The sequence below is a fragment of the Aphelocoma coerulescens genome, chromosome 1, assembly GCF_041296385.1.
Source record: "Aphelocoma coerulescens isolate FSJ_1873_10779 chromosome 1, UR_Acoe_1.0, whole genome shotgun sequence".
NCBI lineage: Eukaryota > Metazoa > Chordata > Aves > Passeriformes > Corvidae > Aphelocoma > Aphelocoma coerulescens.
The window spans coordinates 115,990,098-116,007,615 of record NC_091013.1 but is presented as its reverse complement, the minus strand read 5'-3'; the positions used below and the strand labels follow the sequence as shown (position 1 = coordinate 116,007,615).

General features: G+C 47.2%; 1 protein-coding gene across 3 annotated transcripts; it reads right to left on the bottom strand.

Moving 5' to 3' along the window:
• Positions 1-37: 37 nt before the first annotated feature.
• Positions 38-16,446, bottom strand: RIOX2 (ribosomal oxygenase 2). 3 transcript variants are annotated; one of them, XM_069025587.1, is made up of 10 exons: positions 16,358-16,446; positions 12,616-13,051; positions 7,055-7,174; positions 6,354-6,482; positions 5,459-5,562; positions 3,527-3,629; positions 2,972-3,137; positions 2,504-2,592; positions 1,260-1,370; positions 38-264 (listed from the first exon to the last, which is right to left on the bottom strand). In XM_069025587.1, the coding sequence occupies exons 2-10, from the start codon at positions 13,045-13,047 to the stop codon at positions 106-108; spliced, it is 1,413 nt and encodes a 470-aa protein (XP_068881688.1). In that variant the 5' UTR covers positions 13,048-13,051; positions 16,358-16,446; the 3' UTR covers positions 38-105. The 3 variants fall into 3 exon arrangements, with proteins under 3 accessions (XP_068881688.1, XP_068881697.1, XP_068881682.1); XM_069025596.1 differs by having other exon boundaries at positions 38-267; positions 2,972-3,134; XM_069025581.1 differs by having other exon boundaries at positions 38-267; positions 16,358-16,443.
• Positions 16,447-17,518: the final 1,072 nt, after the last annotated feature.

Below are 17,518 nucleotides of genomic sequence, written 5' to 3'. Positions count from 1 at the left end.
ATTTGGCACCAGAAAGTCAGCACTACAAACCAGAGGCTGGATGGATAAAAAAAAACCTAATTTAATAAGCCTTGCTCTCTTAATAGCCAGAAACTCACAGAAGCATCAAAGAACTTCAATCAGACATTCAGTCCATAGTGACAAGGCAAGGTTTTCTTTCTCTTCATCTGAGGTAAGGTTAAGCTCTTTAACATTCACAGTGCTGCTGCTCCAGATCTGCTTCAGTGCATCCAAGTACGACAAAGGGAACCGCAGCCCATGTGTCTGCTGGGGAAAAAGTGACAGGAACCAACCCTTCAGCAAAGTGCAGTGACTTTATTACACAACAGTGTGTGAGGCTGTGGGGACAGAGCAGCAGGAATGTGCTCCCTTCCCACAGCACTCTGGTGTTCCAGAGAGCAGCCTCCAAAAGACAGTTTTATCCAGCCCTATTTTACTGAGAAGTAACTCTTCCATGCTCTAGCACACTGTATGAGGTAGGGATGTTTATGGCATGTTGCTTCCTCCTGTGGTTTCCACATGGAAGAAAAAAATAGTTTTAAATTTACATTTTTGCCTAACCCTACCCATTATTTTAACAAGGTCGCAGAAGTTTATTTCTAGCTGGCACAGAAGCACAGGGGACCTTCATTCCCAGGAGTCTTTAAGGGCAGGTAGGACAATCCTGGGATGTGCATGTGCTGCTGAGGTGCCAGTGTACAACCTCAGCTCTAGAGGAGCAGTGAGATTTACTTTAAAAGGAAAATAAAAGCCTTGCAGCAATGGCCAAGCCAGGGCCAGGCTGTGCTCTGTTCTGCCTCTTTGGTGGAGTTGTGCAGACCTGAATTACATTTCAGTAGAAGAGTGAGGTCCTTACTCCCAGTGCTGACCCACCCCAGCCTGAAGTGAGCAGCCCTGCACACACTGTTCCAGTGGATACAGAATCTAACACAGGTTGAACGTGGCAGAAATGAGATGCAGTGATCACCATGAACATGTGCTACATCTCCAGCAGCCTCAGACAGGACCGGCTGAAGGACACACAGGTAAGAGATGATTTTAGTTGCTCCAGGAGCTTTGCTAACTGGGACACGGGGCATGCACAAGACATCCCATTAACATCTCAAATTGTTAATTAAGCATGAGATCACATTACTTAGTTCTACTGTTCATTGCCTATATTGCTGCCTCAGTCCATCCAGGTACTTTAGGAATGAAAAGCTCTGGGTGCTGAAAACCACAGTGGGAAACCCTTTTGGGGTGTGTTTGCAGGAACAAACCTGTGCCAGGCCGTCCTCACTGGCAGCGTCATCCTCGGTCCCCATCATGTGAGTTTCTCTCCTGTTCTTTAAGGAGTGATACACATAAACCATCTCCCTGCGAATTTCATCCTGAAAGACAGTAGGGAGAAAATGGTTACAGGTGATCCACACCCTCACACACTCAGTCCAGTGCCAGCTCCTTAATTCCAGAGCCCACTGTTACAGTAAGGAAAGCAAGTCACCTTCTCAGCTGAATGACCCCACAGCCACCTCCCAGCAAAAAGGGACTCTCCAAAACACCGCTGAAAATTTATTGGCAACCTTCTGCCTTAAAACTGCCCATGCTCCAGTCACAGGACTGATGCTGTGTAGAAAATAGGCCATTGAGGGCAGTTCTCCTAAAAAGTCTTAATGAACAGGTGTGCATCAATAAATCTCCAGTCTGAGACTGATCTGTCTCTTAAAAATCACATGCCCATTATTAAACTTAGGTCAAAGCTGTGCAAATTGGTTGCAAAATAACTGGAAAAGAAGTTTCCAAACCCTGCACAGTCTCACAGCAATATGGACACAAATAACATGGAGGAGAAAAATCAGAAAGTTCTGGTGTGTTTTTCTTGGAGGGAAACATTCCACTCAAGAAAAAAGAAAAAGAAACAAACCCAAAACTGTACAAGATAATGTACATCCCCCCCCCTCATTATTTTTTTTTTTAATTAAGATAACAAAAAGCACTTCTACACTTTCATACTAATAAACCTTCACAGATAAGCAGCAGCATAAACACAGAATGATGCAAGATGCCAGCATCTGTGCTGTGGAACAACTTAGCAGTGACACTGTCACCCACTTAGATACAGAGAGAACTCAGCAGTGTAGACTAAATGCAACCAAGAGAATTCCCTCTCTTCAGGAACCCTAATTTTATAACTTCTTCCTGTTCTTAAACACAAAGAATTTTTAAAAATTCTATTATCCAGAGCTATAGAGGCCATTTTAACTGCTGTAATGATCTACCCCACGTAAGCTCAGATAAAAGCCCTGCAGAATCACAGACTGAATGTAATTCTGTACCTCCCTCCAGAAGACTGGAATGTGCAGTTTCACTGCTCAGCAAACAGCCCCAGGATCTCCTAACAGCATTAATAGGATGCAGAATCCAACCAAGCAGAATTGCACAACCCTTTCAGTACAACAGAGCAACAATTCACATGCCTCCCACTCCCCACCCCAGGCATACAAGGGGGGCTTCTTATACTTACAGCATGCTCTTGATCTGGTTCCACAGTGATGATAGCATGGTCTCTAAACTGCAGTTTGATTTTGCTATCTATTTTTGGCAATTTCCCACCTAAGAAAAATAAATCTTCCCTTAGAAAGGAAGAAAACCAGACATGGTACAAATTGAGCCCCCTCTGTGTACTACCCATTCTCTTGTAGCCAGAATTTTTTGTTAACTTGTGTTTCCACACCCACACATTCTCAAACTTGTGGTGGAGAGAGAAAGAAAGATTTTTTAATTTTAGAATAACCTTTATTTCACTTTATCATCTCTCCCACCAGATACTGGGAATTAACCAACAGAGGTGTGCAAACACACCCAGGGAGCCAGGCCACACAAAGCTGGGCCTAGACTGTGATCTTGGCCTGCCATGAAATGCTGGAAGTTTTAAGAGGCAGACTGAGCCACTACCATCACATCAGCCAGTGTTAGGAAGCTCAAACTCTACCTGGAGTCAAAGGATCAGAGTCGCATCCCAAGCACGGAGGCAAGCGGTGCATAATGAAATCCTTCTTCATGTCGGATGATCTCAGTTCCCCAGAGCTCTCCAGATGGTCTGCAAGCCTTCTCAAAAGGCTGCTCAGCTTTTTGGTGGAGTCAGCTGTGTTCACCTGCTGAACACCCAGACAGAAGTCAAGTTGAACAGACCAGGCCTAAAGCAGTGCAGCAAAGCAGTGAAAATCTGGACCCTCCTCTTTTATCTTTGGTTAGTCCCAAACCAAGCTTTCTTTTACACATTCCCCATGAGCTGTTCACAAATCAAAGCTGAAGCTCACTCTCCCTTGCTCTGGGGCTAAAGGACTTGCAAGTGCAGTTAAGAGACCCTTGTTCCTCCTGCACACTGACAAGCTGAGCAGCAGCATGACAGCACCAGCATAAGGAGATCCCACAACAATTCACAGCTTCACTAACTTAAAGATTCAAAAGCTTGGCCTGACAGGAACTTTGCTTGTCTGACAGAGCACCTGGATGCACCATTATTCCCTGAGTCCCACCTACTGACCATGAGCAGTTGCCTTGGAATGCTCATCCGCAGCGCCACATCCTCTTTTGCTGTATCAAACACAAGGCCAGGAATTGCATCCAGTAAGAAATCTCCCCAAGAGCTGGAGGATAGGAAGAAAAAAAAAATTACTGAAATCGTTGCACTGAAATAAAACACACAACTTAGTTTTTTTCCTAACTAAAGTAGTGTTAAGATGTAAAACAATTATTATTTATTATAGGTTCTTTTTTTTTTTATCATCTCTACTCAAATGTTTCACTGTCTGCTACCCCGTGGGAAGGAAGGACTCTGGCCAATAAAAGGAATTGGACATCTACTTCTTACTGCTTCTCTTGCCCCCAGCTCCCATCTGCCAGCAAGTGTCTTCAGCTACTCACTGCTTTTCCAAACTGCCCTCTGCATCCCACATGTGCACACTGCTCTGCCTGCTGGGATCTGCCCCAACATACAGAGATGTCCCTTCTGTCCTGGTGCCTAGAAATACCTGGAAGTGCTACCTCCACCAGCACTTCCTACACAGCTATTTTCAAATTCTCTTCAATTTTCCAAGGAAATGTTTCCACATATTACTTCCATCTACAAGCCAAATCAAAACACCAGGACTGCTGCTTATTTTACCTACACCTGCTGACAGCAGGGGCAGAGGAAGGCTCTTACACTTCATTGCTAATAACCTTAATGGATGATGATTCCACTTTTTAACCTTGGAAGAAGAGCAGTCTTGAAGCTTTTCCTGCTCCTGTCCTCACCCATGACAGACATCCCCAGGGAATGTGCTCCTGACAAGTCACACACTGGACTGGCCTGGGGCTGATGCAGCCATGGAGAAACTGCACTGACTCCACACAAGGCTGTAGATCTCCAGCAATCCCGCTGTAAGAAGCTGAATCCTTGGCTTCCCAGCAGGGCTTGACCAATAAATCCATGCAGATCCAGCTGGACAAACCCTGCTGTGCACACTGGCCACAGGAAGAGTTACCAGCAGCACTGACCTGACACCCTGGGCTTCCACAGTGGCACAGCTGGTTTTTAGAGATTCATCTCACAATGATCTAAAATATGCCCAAACTTGTTTGGCCCTGTTTGGCAGATAACAGAAATCCTTCCCAATCCAAGGAATCCCAAACTCAGGCTAGTAACTCCAAGCCTGAGAAGCTGATTAGGTGGCAGCAGCAGGATTTCCCTGTGTGATAACAATGTTTCAATGGGGGGGACAAGGACCTGACCTGTGTCAAAAGAAATCTGACTCTACATGGGGTAGGAGATGAAAAACACAGATTAGCAGAAAATATTTGCACAGAAGAATCTGTCAGAAGAGGTGTGGATGACCATCAAATACAGGAGAAAACCCGAGGAAAGGAATAACCCATGACTCTTTATCTGGATTATGAAATGAACAGCAACTTCAGCCACTGGTGAGGGTTTTTTTCAAACACAACAGTGAGTTTGCAGTTGTAACATTATCTTCCACATTAAAGCCTCCAGCTGGTAAATAATAAAAAAGGCAATTAAAAAGCAATCAAGCTTGCTGCATGAAAACCTGGCAAAGAGGCTGTTTCAAACAATGATCTCACTCCCCCCTCCTTCCCTCAAACCCCAAAGCTTCAATTACTGCTACCTCAACACTTAGATTCTGACCCTAACAGCAGGGCACCTGTGTAATTGTGGGGTATCTACATATATTCCATGTCACCACGTTTCTGGAGGGAAGCTGACGTGCCCTACCCCTGCAATACCCACAGCAAAACAAACCCCACAAGGGCTAAATAGGATGAACACAGAAAAGACTCAAGTAGAGCTCGTTACAAGGTTATTTTTTTTAAGAAACAGGACATCACTTCCTTGGAACACCAGCTTCAAGTCTCTACTATTCGCACACATCATCTGGCAGAGGAAAGCAATGCAAAACAAGAAATAAAGAGGAATTACTTGTTTTGGTAGGTGCTGATGGTCACATGTGTTGAATAGGAGATCCCATGAGGAGTGTCAGCTTGGTGAATTGTCCCTCTTGGGAAGTACAGTAAGTCACCTGGCTGCAGGAAGATGAAAGAGAATTGATACATTTAGGCCACTTGGTCAAACCTTACTGCAATCCAAACAGAGAAAGTACTCTCTGAGCACACAGACTGACAACACATGTTCTTCAAAATCACAAAATCGAGCAATTCTCCAATGTACACTTCAGTAACATAAAGCACTCTAAGCCAGAAGTCCAACACCTCCAACTTTCCAACCTCCTGTCAATATTTGCTCTGCACCTGGTCTGCAAACACAAGTTTTTAACATGCTAGAACATGAGCTGAGATGCAGGAAGGGGACAAAGAAGCAGCTGAGATGAACCTGCTGCCATTTCTGTGGGCTGGGAGAGGAGCAGTGCCATGGGATTTTGGTCAGATCACATCAAAAGAAAAAGGCCAGTGCTCCACAAGAGAAGTCAAAGAGACTATAAAAATCCTAACCTGTTACAAAACTGCTGTCTCAAATTTTTAGTTAAAACACTTAAAAAACCAAGTAGAACCTTCCTCCTCCCCTATCTTCTCACCTATGTAAATTTAATATCCACACTGAAAACAAATTTTAGATCAGGAAAGTCAAGACAAGAAAGAAGTGCAAAACACATGAAATTCCCTCCACAACTTATGGCTTATCCTATAAACAGCAGCACAAAGAGAAAGTTCATAAAGCAACAGTGATGAAATCTGATTCCATTTTAATCTTATTGTCCTTAAATTTGGTCTCACAGCTACTTCCAAGAGCCTACCAAACATGACTACCTTTCTGGCTACCACAGCCCAGACCACCTGAAGCAATTAAATTATGCTACCTTTAATATGAACTCATGTGTGGGATTCCCAATCCTATCTTCTGACTCAACATTATATTCCCGAGCCAAAGGCACCGTTGGTTTGTAGAGTCGCCAGTGCTTCTCTCCTTCCAGCTGAAGGATGAACACCTGCAAAAGACCATAAATCCAAATTTTTGGGGGAGGGGCCTAAGGAAGCCCTGCTGCCCCTCACATATCCAACTCACCAGGTGTTTTAAATTATCTTCTGACTTGCCAAGTCTGTGGAAGCAAGCCAGAAACCAGGGGCAGAAACAGTGGCACAGGTTGTTTTTCTGATAAACACAGGTTTTCCCCATCCCTGCTCTCAGCTATTCCCAACATGGCAAATACAATTCCATTCACATTACTTTTTAGATACCTAAATACAGAAATTTACCTTTTTGAACTAAATTTTTGCATTGCATTTAGAGACAACAGAAAGAAGAGCCATGAAGTGTGATCCATTTTATCCCGAATTTGGAAATCCCTGTTTCTCTCCAGTCACATACACTTAGCCATTACTATTAATACACTTTTCAGCAAAACTATATAAGTAAATACTTGCAAATAACTACCCTAAGTTTTCAGTGGAAAAACAGAAGTCTTTCTAGAATGTTTGGGGAAGAGGCAGAAGCACACACAGAGGCATCCAGTGTCAGGAGCCCACAAAGGGTTCCACAGACAAGGTGGTACTGTCCTACCTCAACATCATCGTAGTGAGGGGGAAGGCCCTGAGACCCCTGGGGAGTGATGTAAACATTGGAGCCCACCAGAGACCCAAAGTAGCACTCCAGCTTCTCCTGAATCTTCCACAGCTCATCCTATTAAAAAAAAAAAAAATGATGCTGTTACTGCTGAAGAGCTCAGCCAAGCCTGGCTGCCGGAAGAATAGTGACATCCCCACAGGAACACCAAGCCTGGGAAGCAGTTTCTCCTGAAGGCAAGCACTGCAGAAGCAAAGGAGATCTGCCATGAAAGTAATGGGTAAAGCAAACAGTCTTGTGCCTCAACAGAGCACTGATGTTTGCTCTCTTCCCTGTACCACCTGCAGGCTGCAAAACCAGGCAAAAATGAGGCTAAACAAAGGAGAATAAACCACCCATCATCCCACAAACAGCAAAACACCCTAAGAAAATAAACACATGCAGGACTCACATCAAAGAGAGAATAACACAAAGGTCAGGCACCTTTCACAAGTGACTCCAAGGGTTTGGGAATACCCAAGCACTGTCGCAAGTGACCACTGCTGTCCACTGCCCGGGCTGGCTCCAGTGGTGTGCGGCAGGAGCGGGGAGCAGCCGCAGGCACGGAGCTTTAAAGCTGCTCCTCTGAAGCCTCTGCTCTACCCAGGGCAGCCCAGGCTCCAGGCACTGTGGCAGCAGCAGCCCTTGATGAAGGGACAGATAAAAAGTAGCCAGAGAGGCTTTCCAGGAGAAATAACCCAAGTTCCTTGGAGGGGATCCACGGCAAACAAGCAACAGCTGCAGTGCTGCTACACCTTATAAAGGGGGTGGAACAGGGGGAGTAACCCAGCTAGGGACCAATAGGCGGGTCAGGAGGGAGGGAGGCTGGAGGGAAGGACTCACATCTGGTCCAATGGTCTTGGTGGGTGGAGGGAGAGGGGCCACATGCCCCAATGGGGCATCGAGGTTGAGGGGATTTCCAAGAGGGGAGGTTTCCGAGGGGCAGGGTCTCGGGGGATTGACAGGACCATATAAGGGTAATTAGGGAGGGCTCGGGTGACAGACACAGAACAATCCAGAACTCCAGGAGGGGTTTGGGTGATTGATAGGGAAGGTGCCAGAACAAAGGGAGGGGAGAACCATATTGGGAGCACTGGGGGAGCGGCTTGGATCTGGGGTAGGCCAGCTGGGAGTAGGAGTGGGGAAGGTAGGGAAGAACCACTGGGGTACACAGAAAACATATGACAATACAATAAAAACCTTGCATCACCACACTTGAGGTCGTTGTTGTCTTTTTCAATTGATCCTCGGGTTACTTGAGATGATGTGGAGCCTGATTCAGGTTACTTGAGGTACAGGGGGTTCTTGAGGTCATCTGGGGCCTTGATTGGGGTTACCTGAGGTCACAGGGGTTACCTGAGGTCGTTGTTCTTTTTTAATTGATCTGGGGTTATTTGAGGTCATTTGAGGCTGGGTTTGGGGTTACTTGAGGTCATTTGAGGCCTAGATTGGGTTACTTGAGGTCACAGGGGTTACTTGAGGTCATTGGAGAAATTTTTAATTGTTCCAGGGGTCACTTGAGGTCATTTGAGGCCCTTTTTGGGGTTATTTGAGGTCACAGGGGTTACTTGAGGTCAATGGTGTCTTTTTCAATTGATCCGGGGTTACTTGAGGTCATTTGAATCTGGTTTTGGGGTTACTTGAGGTCATTTGAGGCCTCATTGGGGTTACTTAAGGTCATTTGAGGGCCTTTTTGGGGTTACTTGAGGTCACAGGGGTTACTTGAGGTCAATGGTGTCTTTTTCAATTGATCCGGGGTTACTTGAGGTCATTCGAATCTGGTTTTGGGGTTACTTGAGGTCATTTGAGGCCTCATTGGGTTTACTTAAGGTCATTTGAGGGCCTTTTTGGGGTTACTTGAGGTCACAGGGGTTACTCGAGGTCATTGGTGTCTTTTTCAATTGATCTGGGGTTACTTGAGGTCATTTGAGTCTGGTTTTTGGGGTTACTTAAGGTCATTTGAGGGCCTTTTTGGGGTTACTTGAGGTCACAGGGGTTACTCGAGGTCATTTGGGGCCTTTTTGGGGTTACTTGACGTCATTTGGGGCCTTGATTGGGGTTACTTGAGGTCATTGGGGTTACTTGAGGTCATTTGGGGCCTTTTTGGGGTTACTTGAGGTCACAGGGGTTACTTGAGGTCATTGGTGTCTTTTTCAATTGATTTGGGGTTACTTGAGGTCATTTGAGTCTGGTTTTTGGGGTTACTTGAGGTCATTTGGGGCCTTGATTGGGGTTATTCGAGGTCACAGGGGTTACTTGAGGTCATTTGGGGCCTTTTTGGGGTTACTTGATGTCACAGGGGTTACTTGAGGTCATTGGTGTCTTTTTCAATTGATCTGGGGTTACTTGAGGTCATTTGAATCTGGTTTTGGGGTTACTTGAGGTCATTTGGGGTTATTTGAGGTCATAGGGGTTACTTGAGGTCATTTGGGGCCTTTTTGGGGTTACTTGAGGTCACAGGGGTTACTTGAGGTCATTGGTGTCTTTTTCAATTGATCCGGGGTTACTTGAGGTCGTTTGAGTCTGGGTTTTGGGGTTACTTGAGGTCATCTGGGGCCTTGATTGGGGTTACTTGAGGTCATTGAGGTCACTTGAGGTCATTTGGGGCCTTTTTGGGGTTACTTGAGGTCACAGGGGTTACTTGAGGTCATTGGTGTCTTTTTCAATTGATCCGGGGTTACTTGAGGTCATTTGAGCCTGGTTTTTGGGGTTACTTGAGGTCATTTGAGGCCTTATTGGGGTTACTTGAGGTCATTGGGGTCACTTGAGGTCATTTGAGGCCTTTTTGGGGTTACTTGAGGTCATTGGGGTCACTTGAGGTCACTTGAGGCCCTTTTTGGGGTTACTTGAGGTCATTGGGGTCACTTGAGGTCATTTGGGGCCTTTTTGGGGTTACTTGAGGTCACAGGGGTTACTTGAGGTCATTGGTGTCTTTTTCAATTGATCCGGGGTTACTTGAGGTCATTTGAGTCTGGGTTTTGGGGTTACTTGAGGTCATTTGGGGCCTTGATTGGGGTTATTCGAGGTCACAGGGGTTACTTGAGGTCATTTGGGGCCTTTTTGGGGTTACTTGAGGTCACAGGGGTTACTTGAGGTCATTGGTGTCTTTTTCAATTGATCCGGGGTTACTTGAGGTCATTTGAATCTGGTTTTGGGGTTACTTGAGGTCATTTGAGGCCCTATTTGGGGTTATTTGAGGTCATAGGGGTTACTTGAGGTCATTTGGGGCCTTTTTGGGGTTACTTGAGGTCACAGGGGTTACTTGAGGTCATTGGTGTCTTTTTCAATTGATCCGGGGTTACTTGAGGTCATTTGAGTCTGGGTTTTGGGGTTACTTGAGGTCATTGGGGTCACTTGAGGTCATTTGGGGCCTTTTTGGGGTTACTTGAGGTCACAGGGGTTACTTGAGGTCATTGCTGTCTTTTTCAATTGATCCGGGGTTACTTGAGGTCGTTTGAATCTGGTTTTGGGGTTACTTGAGGTCATTTGGGGCCTTGATTGGGGTTACTTGAGGTCACAGGGGTTACTTGAGGTCATTTGGGGCCTTTTTGGGGTTACTTGAGGTCACAGGGGTTACTTGAGGTCATTGGTGTCTTTTTCAATTGATCCGGGGTTACTTGAGGTCGTTTGAGTCTGGTTTTTGGGGTTACTTGAGGTCATTTGGGGGCCTTGATTGGGGTTACTTGAGGTCATTGGGGTTACTTGAGGTCATTTGGGGCCTTTTTGGGGTTACTTGAGGTCACAGGGGTTACTTGAGGTCATTGGTGTCTTTTTCAATTGATCCGGGGTTACTTGAGGTCATTTGAATCTGGTTTTGGGGTTACTTGAGGTCATTTGAGGCCTTATTGGGGTTACTTAAGGTCATTTGAGGGCCTTTTTGGGGTTACTTGAGGTCACAGGGGCTACTTGAGGTCATTGGTGTCTTTTTTAATTGCTCCAGGGGTTACTTAAGGTCATTTGAGGCCTTTTTTGGAGTTACTTGAGGTCACTGACTTTTTTTCAATTGATCTAGGGTTACTTGAGGTCATTTGAGGCCTTTTTGGGGTTACTTGAGGTCACAGGGGTTACTTGAGTGTCACATTGACCGCTGGTGTCCACTGCCCGGGCTGGCTCCAGCGGTGTGCGGCAGGAGCGGGGAGCAGCCGCAGGCACAGAGCTTTAAAGCTGCTCCTCTGAAGCCTCTGCTCTACCCAGGGCAGCCCAGGCTCCAGGCACTGTGGCAGCAGCAGCCCTTGATGAAGGGACAGATAAAAAGTAGCAGAGAGGCTTTCCAGGAGAAATAACCCAAGTTCCTTGGAGGGGATCCACGGCAAACAAGCAACAGCTGCAGTGCTGCTACACCTTATAAAGGGGGTGGAACAGGGGGCGTAACCCAGCTAGGGACCAATAGGCGGGTCAGGAGGGAGGGAGGCTGGAGGGAAGGACTCACATCTGGTCCAATGGTCTTGGTGGGTGGAGGGAGAGGGGCCACATGCCCCAATGGGGCATCGAGGTTGAGGGGATTTCCAAGAGGGGAGGTATCCGAGGGGCAGGGTCTCGGGGGATTGACAGGACCATATAAGGGTAATTAGGGAGGGCTCGGGTGACAGACACAGAACAATCCAGAACTCCAGGAGGGGTTTGGGTGATTGATAGGGAAGGTGCCAGAACAAAGGGAGGGGAGAACCATATTGGGAGCACTGGGGGAGCGGCTTGGATCTGGGGTAGGCCAACTGGGAGTAGGAGTGGGGAAGGTAGGGAAGAACCATTGGGGTACAAAGAACATACAAAAATACAATAAAAACATTGCATCACCACAAAGCACAAACTTTACTTATCGACACCCAACATGTGACAGGGAAACACCAGGAGATGCCAACAACTGAGATCAGTCAGTCTCACTCCACGTGGGACCCAGCTGTGTATTTGTGTCCTTATTTGGATCCACCTCACAATTACACTGTGTTGACACCTTAGCACAAAAAAGGACTGCCTAAATCCAAGTACCTACAAGCATCCAAATCCTTTACAACTGAGCAGCACCACTATCTCCTTCCCACAGACAAAGACTGAGGACACTCAGCTAAAACGGGGCTGTCATTTCCGTGGTGCAATTCAATGCTAATCCACTGGCAAGAATGGTGGAGTGTCCTGGAAATACTTCACATGGCTTCACACCTCACTCCTGATTAAAGGGAAGAGGTACAAAAGCCCCTGTTTCCACAAGGAAATGTGGGGCAGAAGAGATAATTTAAGCCCAGATGCCTGATCATCAATTATATGCATTTAAAAAGAATACTTAATATTACAGAAAAATATTATAGCATGAATTAGATTTTGTTCTTACTCAAGAGCACTGAAACGTGATGGGCAGTCCTGAAGTATAAACTGTATTTTCATACAGTTCATGTACAGATTTCAGCAGGTCATCAATGCCAACTACCTCCCCTGGGGGCAGATATGAAGCCATGTCTAGTGCCACTCAGCAAAACCCACACCACATTATAAAGCAAGCATTAATTACAACGAAACAATCCCACCTTAAATCTCTGAGGCTGATGAAACTGTATTGTTGCCTTTTTCTGGTCAAAATCCTTCTTCAGCTGCATGTAATTCACTCTACCTTCTTTATTTAAAACCTTCTTTTTCCCGTTCACACACCTGCAGACATTTACGTCTCGCCCGTAGTACAGGCCCTGGCTGCACAGCTCCATCAGGTCTGACAGCTGGAACAGGCACTGGTAGTAAGCAGCCACCAGGGCATCATTCCTCTGAACGAGCAGTGGCTTTTGCTCCCAGTACTCCCTGAAAAACACCTCTTCTTCCATGGGAGAGATCAGGCTCCTGAAGAGGCTGTCTGGGCTCTCAAAACGCAGGACTGATGGAGAACCAGCTGTGTCCAACTTGGGCCGTTTACACTGTGCCTGTGTTTCCTTCACCATGTCAGCATGCTTCCCTCCTTTCCTGGGCATCTTCCTGTCCAAGAGGAGAGAGACCCAAAACAGTCAGCCAGCAACATACCCTCAAGAGCCCACAGGCTCAGAGCAGCAGCTCTTGCCTTATCCAGTGGGATATCAGAGTATACTGGGAACAGCAGTGGGCCCAGGGGCTCACTAATTGCTCCAAGCAGGCCTCCAACCCTCTCTCAAACCTCAGCAAACTCCAAAGGGCTCTGCTGGGAGCCCTTGTGTGGGAAATGAAGTTGCAGGGAGCTCTCTCACAGAGAGCTGCAGGTGCTGACAGAATACACAAACGACACTGAAATGGATACGTTTCGATTTGCAGCCTTGCCGAAAACTGCCTGACTTAGAGCAATCAGCTTTTGCAAAATTAAAGCAAATGCAGTTTTGTAGTTTTGAAATAAATATGCCTTATAAGAGCAGAAATGTAGTAAAAATATACTTTATACAAGAAATAATAGTGATCAATAAAAGAGTAAAGAGTTTTGAGTTTAATAATAAGTTTTATAGTAAAGTTTCCTAGAAAGTTAAGTTGTATTAGTATAAGCTTGTGCAATAGACCATAATAGCAATATGTTTACTGGGTAAGAAAGTACACATTGCTGCAAATTATACAGTGTTTGGTACAAATGTGTAGCAAGCTTTGTGGCTTTTGCTTATTGGCTAAAAAAGTTACAAAAAGCCTTGTAGAGATATAGTGAGGGAGGCTGCTGCTTCTTCAGCAAGCGGTTGCTACCTCACTGAATTGCTGCTACCTGGCATCTGTACCTGCTGCAGCTGCCAGGCCTACCACTTCTGCTACTGTGACTATGACTACTGCCTTTGATATTAGAGATGCTGTTTGTAATGACTCTTCTGTCTCATCCTTCAATAAACATGAGACTGATTCAGCAATAAATCATCTCAGTGACATCTCGTGCATACTTTAATCCCAGGACAATCCTGGAAATCCTGGCACCCTTGCACCCAGGAGCTCAAACCCCACAGCTGAGTTTATACTAAAGAACAGTGATGAAGCCAACAGATCATTACTAACACAGGAACCCAGACACACAAAGAACCTGTGGTCAAGTGGTCTTCTGTAGCAGAGCTGCAAGGTATTTTTTAAAAAATCAATTCAGCTCTAAGAGATTTAGTGGCAACATGCAGAGGGAGGTGGAGAGAGGGGACAGGATCAGAAATTTGTATTCTTATTACACTTCCTTCAACAGTACCACTTTACAAAAGAGGGAACATTGTTAGGCCTTTCTGTTGATGCTATGTAATTACTGATCTACAAGCTTAAAGCTTGTAAAATTTACCAGTTTAAAAACTAAAATGCCAAGATTCTGCTTTGATTTCTGCCAAGCTGTCAAAATTTGTGGTTTATGTAGAATAAAAATAATTCTTTCACACAAGTACAGACATTTAATTTTAAAGCTGAAAGTCATTTACTTTGTTTTACCAAGTACACAGTATGTTGAGTACAATTATGCAAGAATAAAGAAGTTAATTCACAATTGGTTTAGCTGCCTAGTTCTCAGGAAAGTTAAGGCACAAATCAAGTTAGCAGTAGGTCTAAACCATGCGAAGACTTGCCTCGAGTCTGCTCCAGCACTTCCTCCCCCAGAGCAGCCCAGAGCAGCAGTAGAAGCCTGCGTGAGGAGCTGAGCTAAGCAGCCTGAGGATGAGCCAGCACCAAGCCCTGGAGCAGCACAGCCCAGCAGCCAGGTCTGGGCTGGCCACCTCAACCTGACTCTGGGCACGTCTGAGCGAGTTTGAGAAGCCAACCCATGAGGAGTCAGAAAATGCTGATGCTTTCACTACCGAGTGAAAATGACAGCTTTACTCCCAAGCAAATGCTATCAATGTACTGAGATGCTTTACTTGCACAGATCCCTTATCCTGAAACTTAAACTCCAGTTCTGGTAATTCCAAGCAGCATTAAGTTCTCCCTTGCAGCGGGACACCCTGCTGATCCCCCAGCTCCTGGGCAATGCTTCATCAGCAGTTCCTGGAGCAGCCTTCCCTCAGTAGCAACCTGTGGTCACCTTAGTCCTGCAGGAGGGAATTCACATCACCACCTGCCTGGCAGGATGGACATTCCCAGCAGCAGGAAGCCACTGTTCTACATGAGGCAAGGGAATGCTTAAAAAAATTAAAGACTGAAAATTAGTCCCTGGTTGACAGCAAGATCTGAAGATGCTGCTGGCAGTAGGATCAAAAACTGACATTACCGAAATGTCAGGGACACAAATGCAACCAACCCTGAATTGCTGGTTTTGAATTCCAGACCTAAAGCCATCATATCAACCTCTCAGCTCGCTCACACTGATCAAATGAAGTTAAATTCAGGTATGTACTGTTCACAGAACTCTGCTTCGTTTACACCATGTGCTTTTCTGTAGTGTTTTGTTAGTTATTACAACTGCAAACCCACAGAATGGTTTGGGTTGGAAGAGATCACCTGGCACAATTCCCCTGCCATGGGCAGGGACATCTCCACTCGATCTGTTTGGTCAAAGCCTTATTCAGCCTGGCCTTGAACACTTCCAGGGATGCAGCAGCCATAACTTCTCTGGGCAAGCTGTACCAGGGCCTCACTACCCTCACCCAAAAAAACCCTCCCTTACACCTAATCTAAACCTACCCTCTTGCAACGTAAAACCATTCCCCCTTGTCCTGTTGCTACGGGCACTGGTGAAAAGTCTTTTATCTGTCTTTCTAACAGCATTTAAGTACTGAAAGGCTGCAAAAAGATCCCTGGAGAGCCTTCTCTCCTCCAGCTCAGCCCATCCAGCTCCCTGGTAATCTTGGCGGCATCCTCTGGACTCGCTCCAACAGGTCCCTGTCCTTCCCGTGCTGGGACCCCAGGGCTGGATGCAGCTCTCCAGGTGGGGTCTCAGGAAAGCGGAGCAGAGGGGCAGAATCCCCTCCCCCGCTCAGGCCACGCTGCTTTGGGCGCAGCCCAGGACACACCATCGGCTGCCTGGGCTGCGAGCGCACACGGCCGGCTCAGGTCCCATTTTTCACCTCCCCACACCCCCAGGTCCTTCTCGGCAGGGCTGGAGGAAGAACCGAGCAGCAGAAGGGCCCCGCTCCCGCCTCCCTCGGGGGCAGCTGCTGTCAGTGTCGCCAGTGTCACTCGCACAGCGCGTGCTCCCGCACGGCCCGGCAGCTGCCGGGACTCGTTCCCTGGGAAGCAGCGGGAATAAAGGCGGACGCGGCAGCTCTGAGGACACGCAGCGGCTCTGCAGCGCAACCTCGCTGCCCTCGTCGCCGCCATCCCTCCCTCATTCCCCTCCCCTTCCTTCCCCTCCCCTTCCCACAGCCCCGCACTCACCCGGCGGGCGGGAAGCAGGGAATGGCGGCAGGGCCGTGCGGGGCGGGGAAGGGCGGGGCGGGATGTATCGGATCGGGTCGGATCGGATCGGATCGGGTCGGATCGGATCGGATCGGATCGGATCGGATCGGATCGGATCGGATCGGGTCGGATCGGATCGGGTCGGGTCGGATCGGATCGGGTCGGATCGGATCGGATCGGGTCGGATCGGATCGGGTCGGGTCGGGTCGGATCGGGTCGGGTCGGGTCGGTTCGGGTCGGTTCGGGTCGGGTCGGGTCGGGTCGGATCGGATCGGATCGGATCGGATCGGATCGGATCGGATCGGATCGGATCGGATCGGATCGGATCGGATCGGATCGGATCGGGTCGGGTCGGATCGGATCGGGTCGGGTCGGTTCGGGTCGGTTCGGTTCGGGTCGGGTCGGATCGGATCGGATCGGATCGGATCGGATCGGATCGGATCGGATCGGATCGGATCGGATCGGATCGGATCGGATCGGATCGGGCCCCCCGCCGCAGGATGTGCCCGGTGGAAGCGGGAGGCGGTCGCTGCCGCGCTGGGTGTCACGGGAGGAGACGCTTCCGGGCGGCCAGCAGGAAATACAGCGCTATTCCAGTGTTGTTGCTGTGCGTGTTCCAACAGGAACGCAACAGTATCTCCACCGACGTTATTCAGAGGATTACATTTACTTCGTACACACGACAATGTCTGGGCTTGACCTGCGCGATCTTTTCCTGGACCAAAATCCTGTTCCAGAGTCCCCCCGAGGCTCCCTCAGAGAAATCTTTAGAATCCTCACGGAGCACATGAACACTTCCAGAAATATTTTTAATTACCATTACTAAAGAGACCTGCTAATGGTTTAGTTTACACTGGCTGATGACATCAGAAAAAAATGGTAGGTAGGTTTTGCTAAAGCAAAGCCTCCTTGTGTACTGATAATTTGAAGAATTATAAAACTTTTAAGAATGCAGTTGTCCAGACTTAAAAGTTTGCATCACCTAAACTAACACCCACAGGATGTTTTCTTACTGCAAATGGGTGTAGCAGCAGATGTTAAAAATAGTGGGGCCACATCCTGCACCTCAGCTGGTCACAGAAACCATGACAAGCTGTTACTTGTGCTCCCAAAATCCACAAAGTACCCTCAGCATAACTG

Excerpts from the sequence above, each read along its gene's own strand:
- RIOX2 (XM_069025581.1), bottom strand. The coding sequence starts at position 13,047 with ATGCCCAGGAAAGGAGGGAAGCATGCTGACATGGTGAAGGAAACACAG. Across the intron at positions 6,483-7,054 it reads CTCACTACGATGATGTTGAG|GTGTTCATCCTTCAGCTGGA; the intron begins GTAGGACAGTAC and ends GGTCTTTTGCAG. Across the intron at positions 3,630-5,458 it reads ATCAGCACCTACCAAAACAA|CTCTTGGGGAGATTTCTTAC; the intron begins GTAATTCCTCTT and ends CCTATCCTCCAG.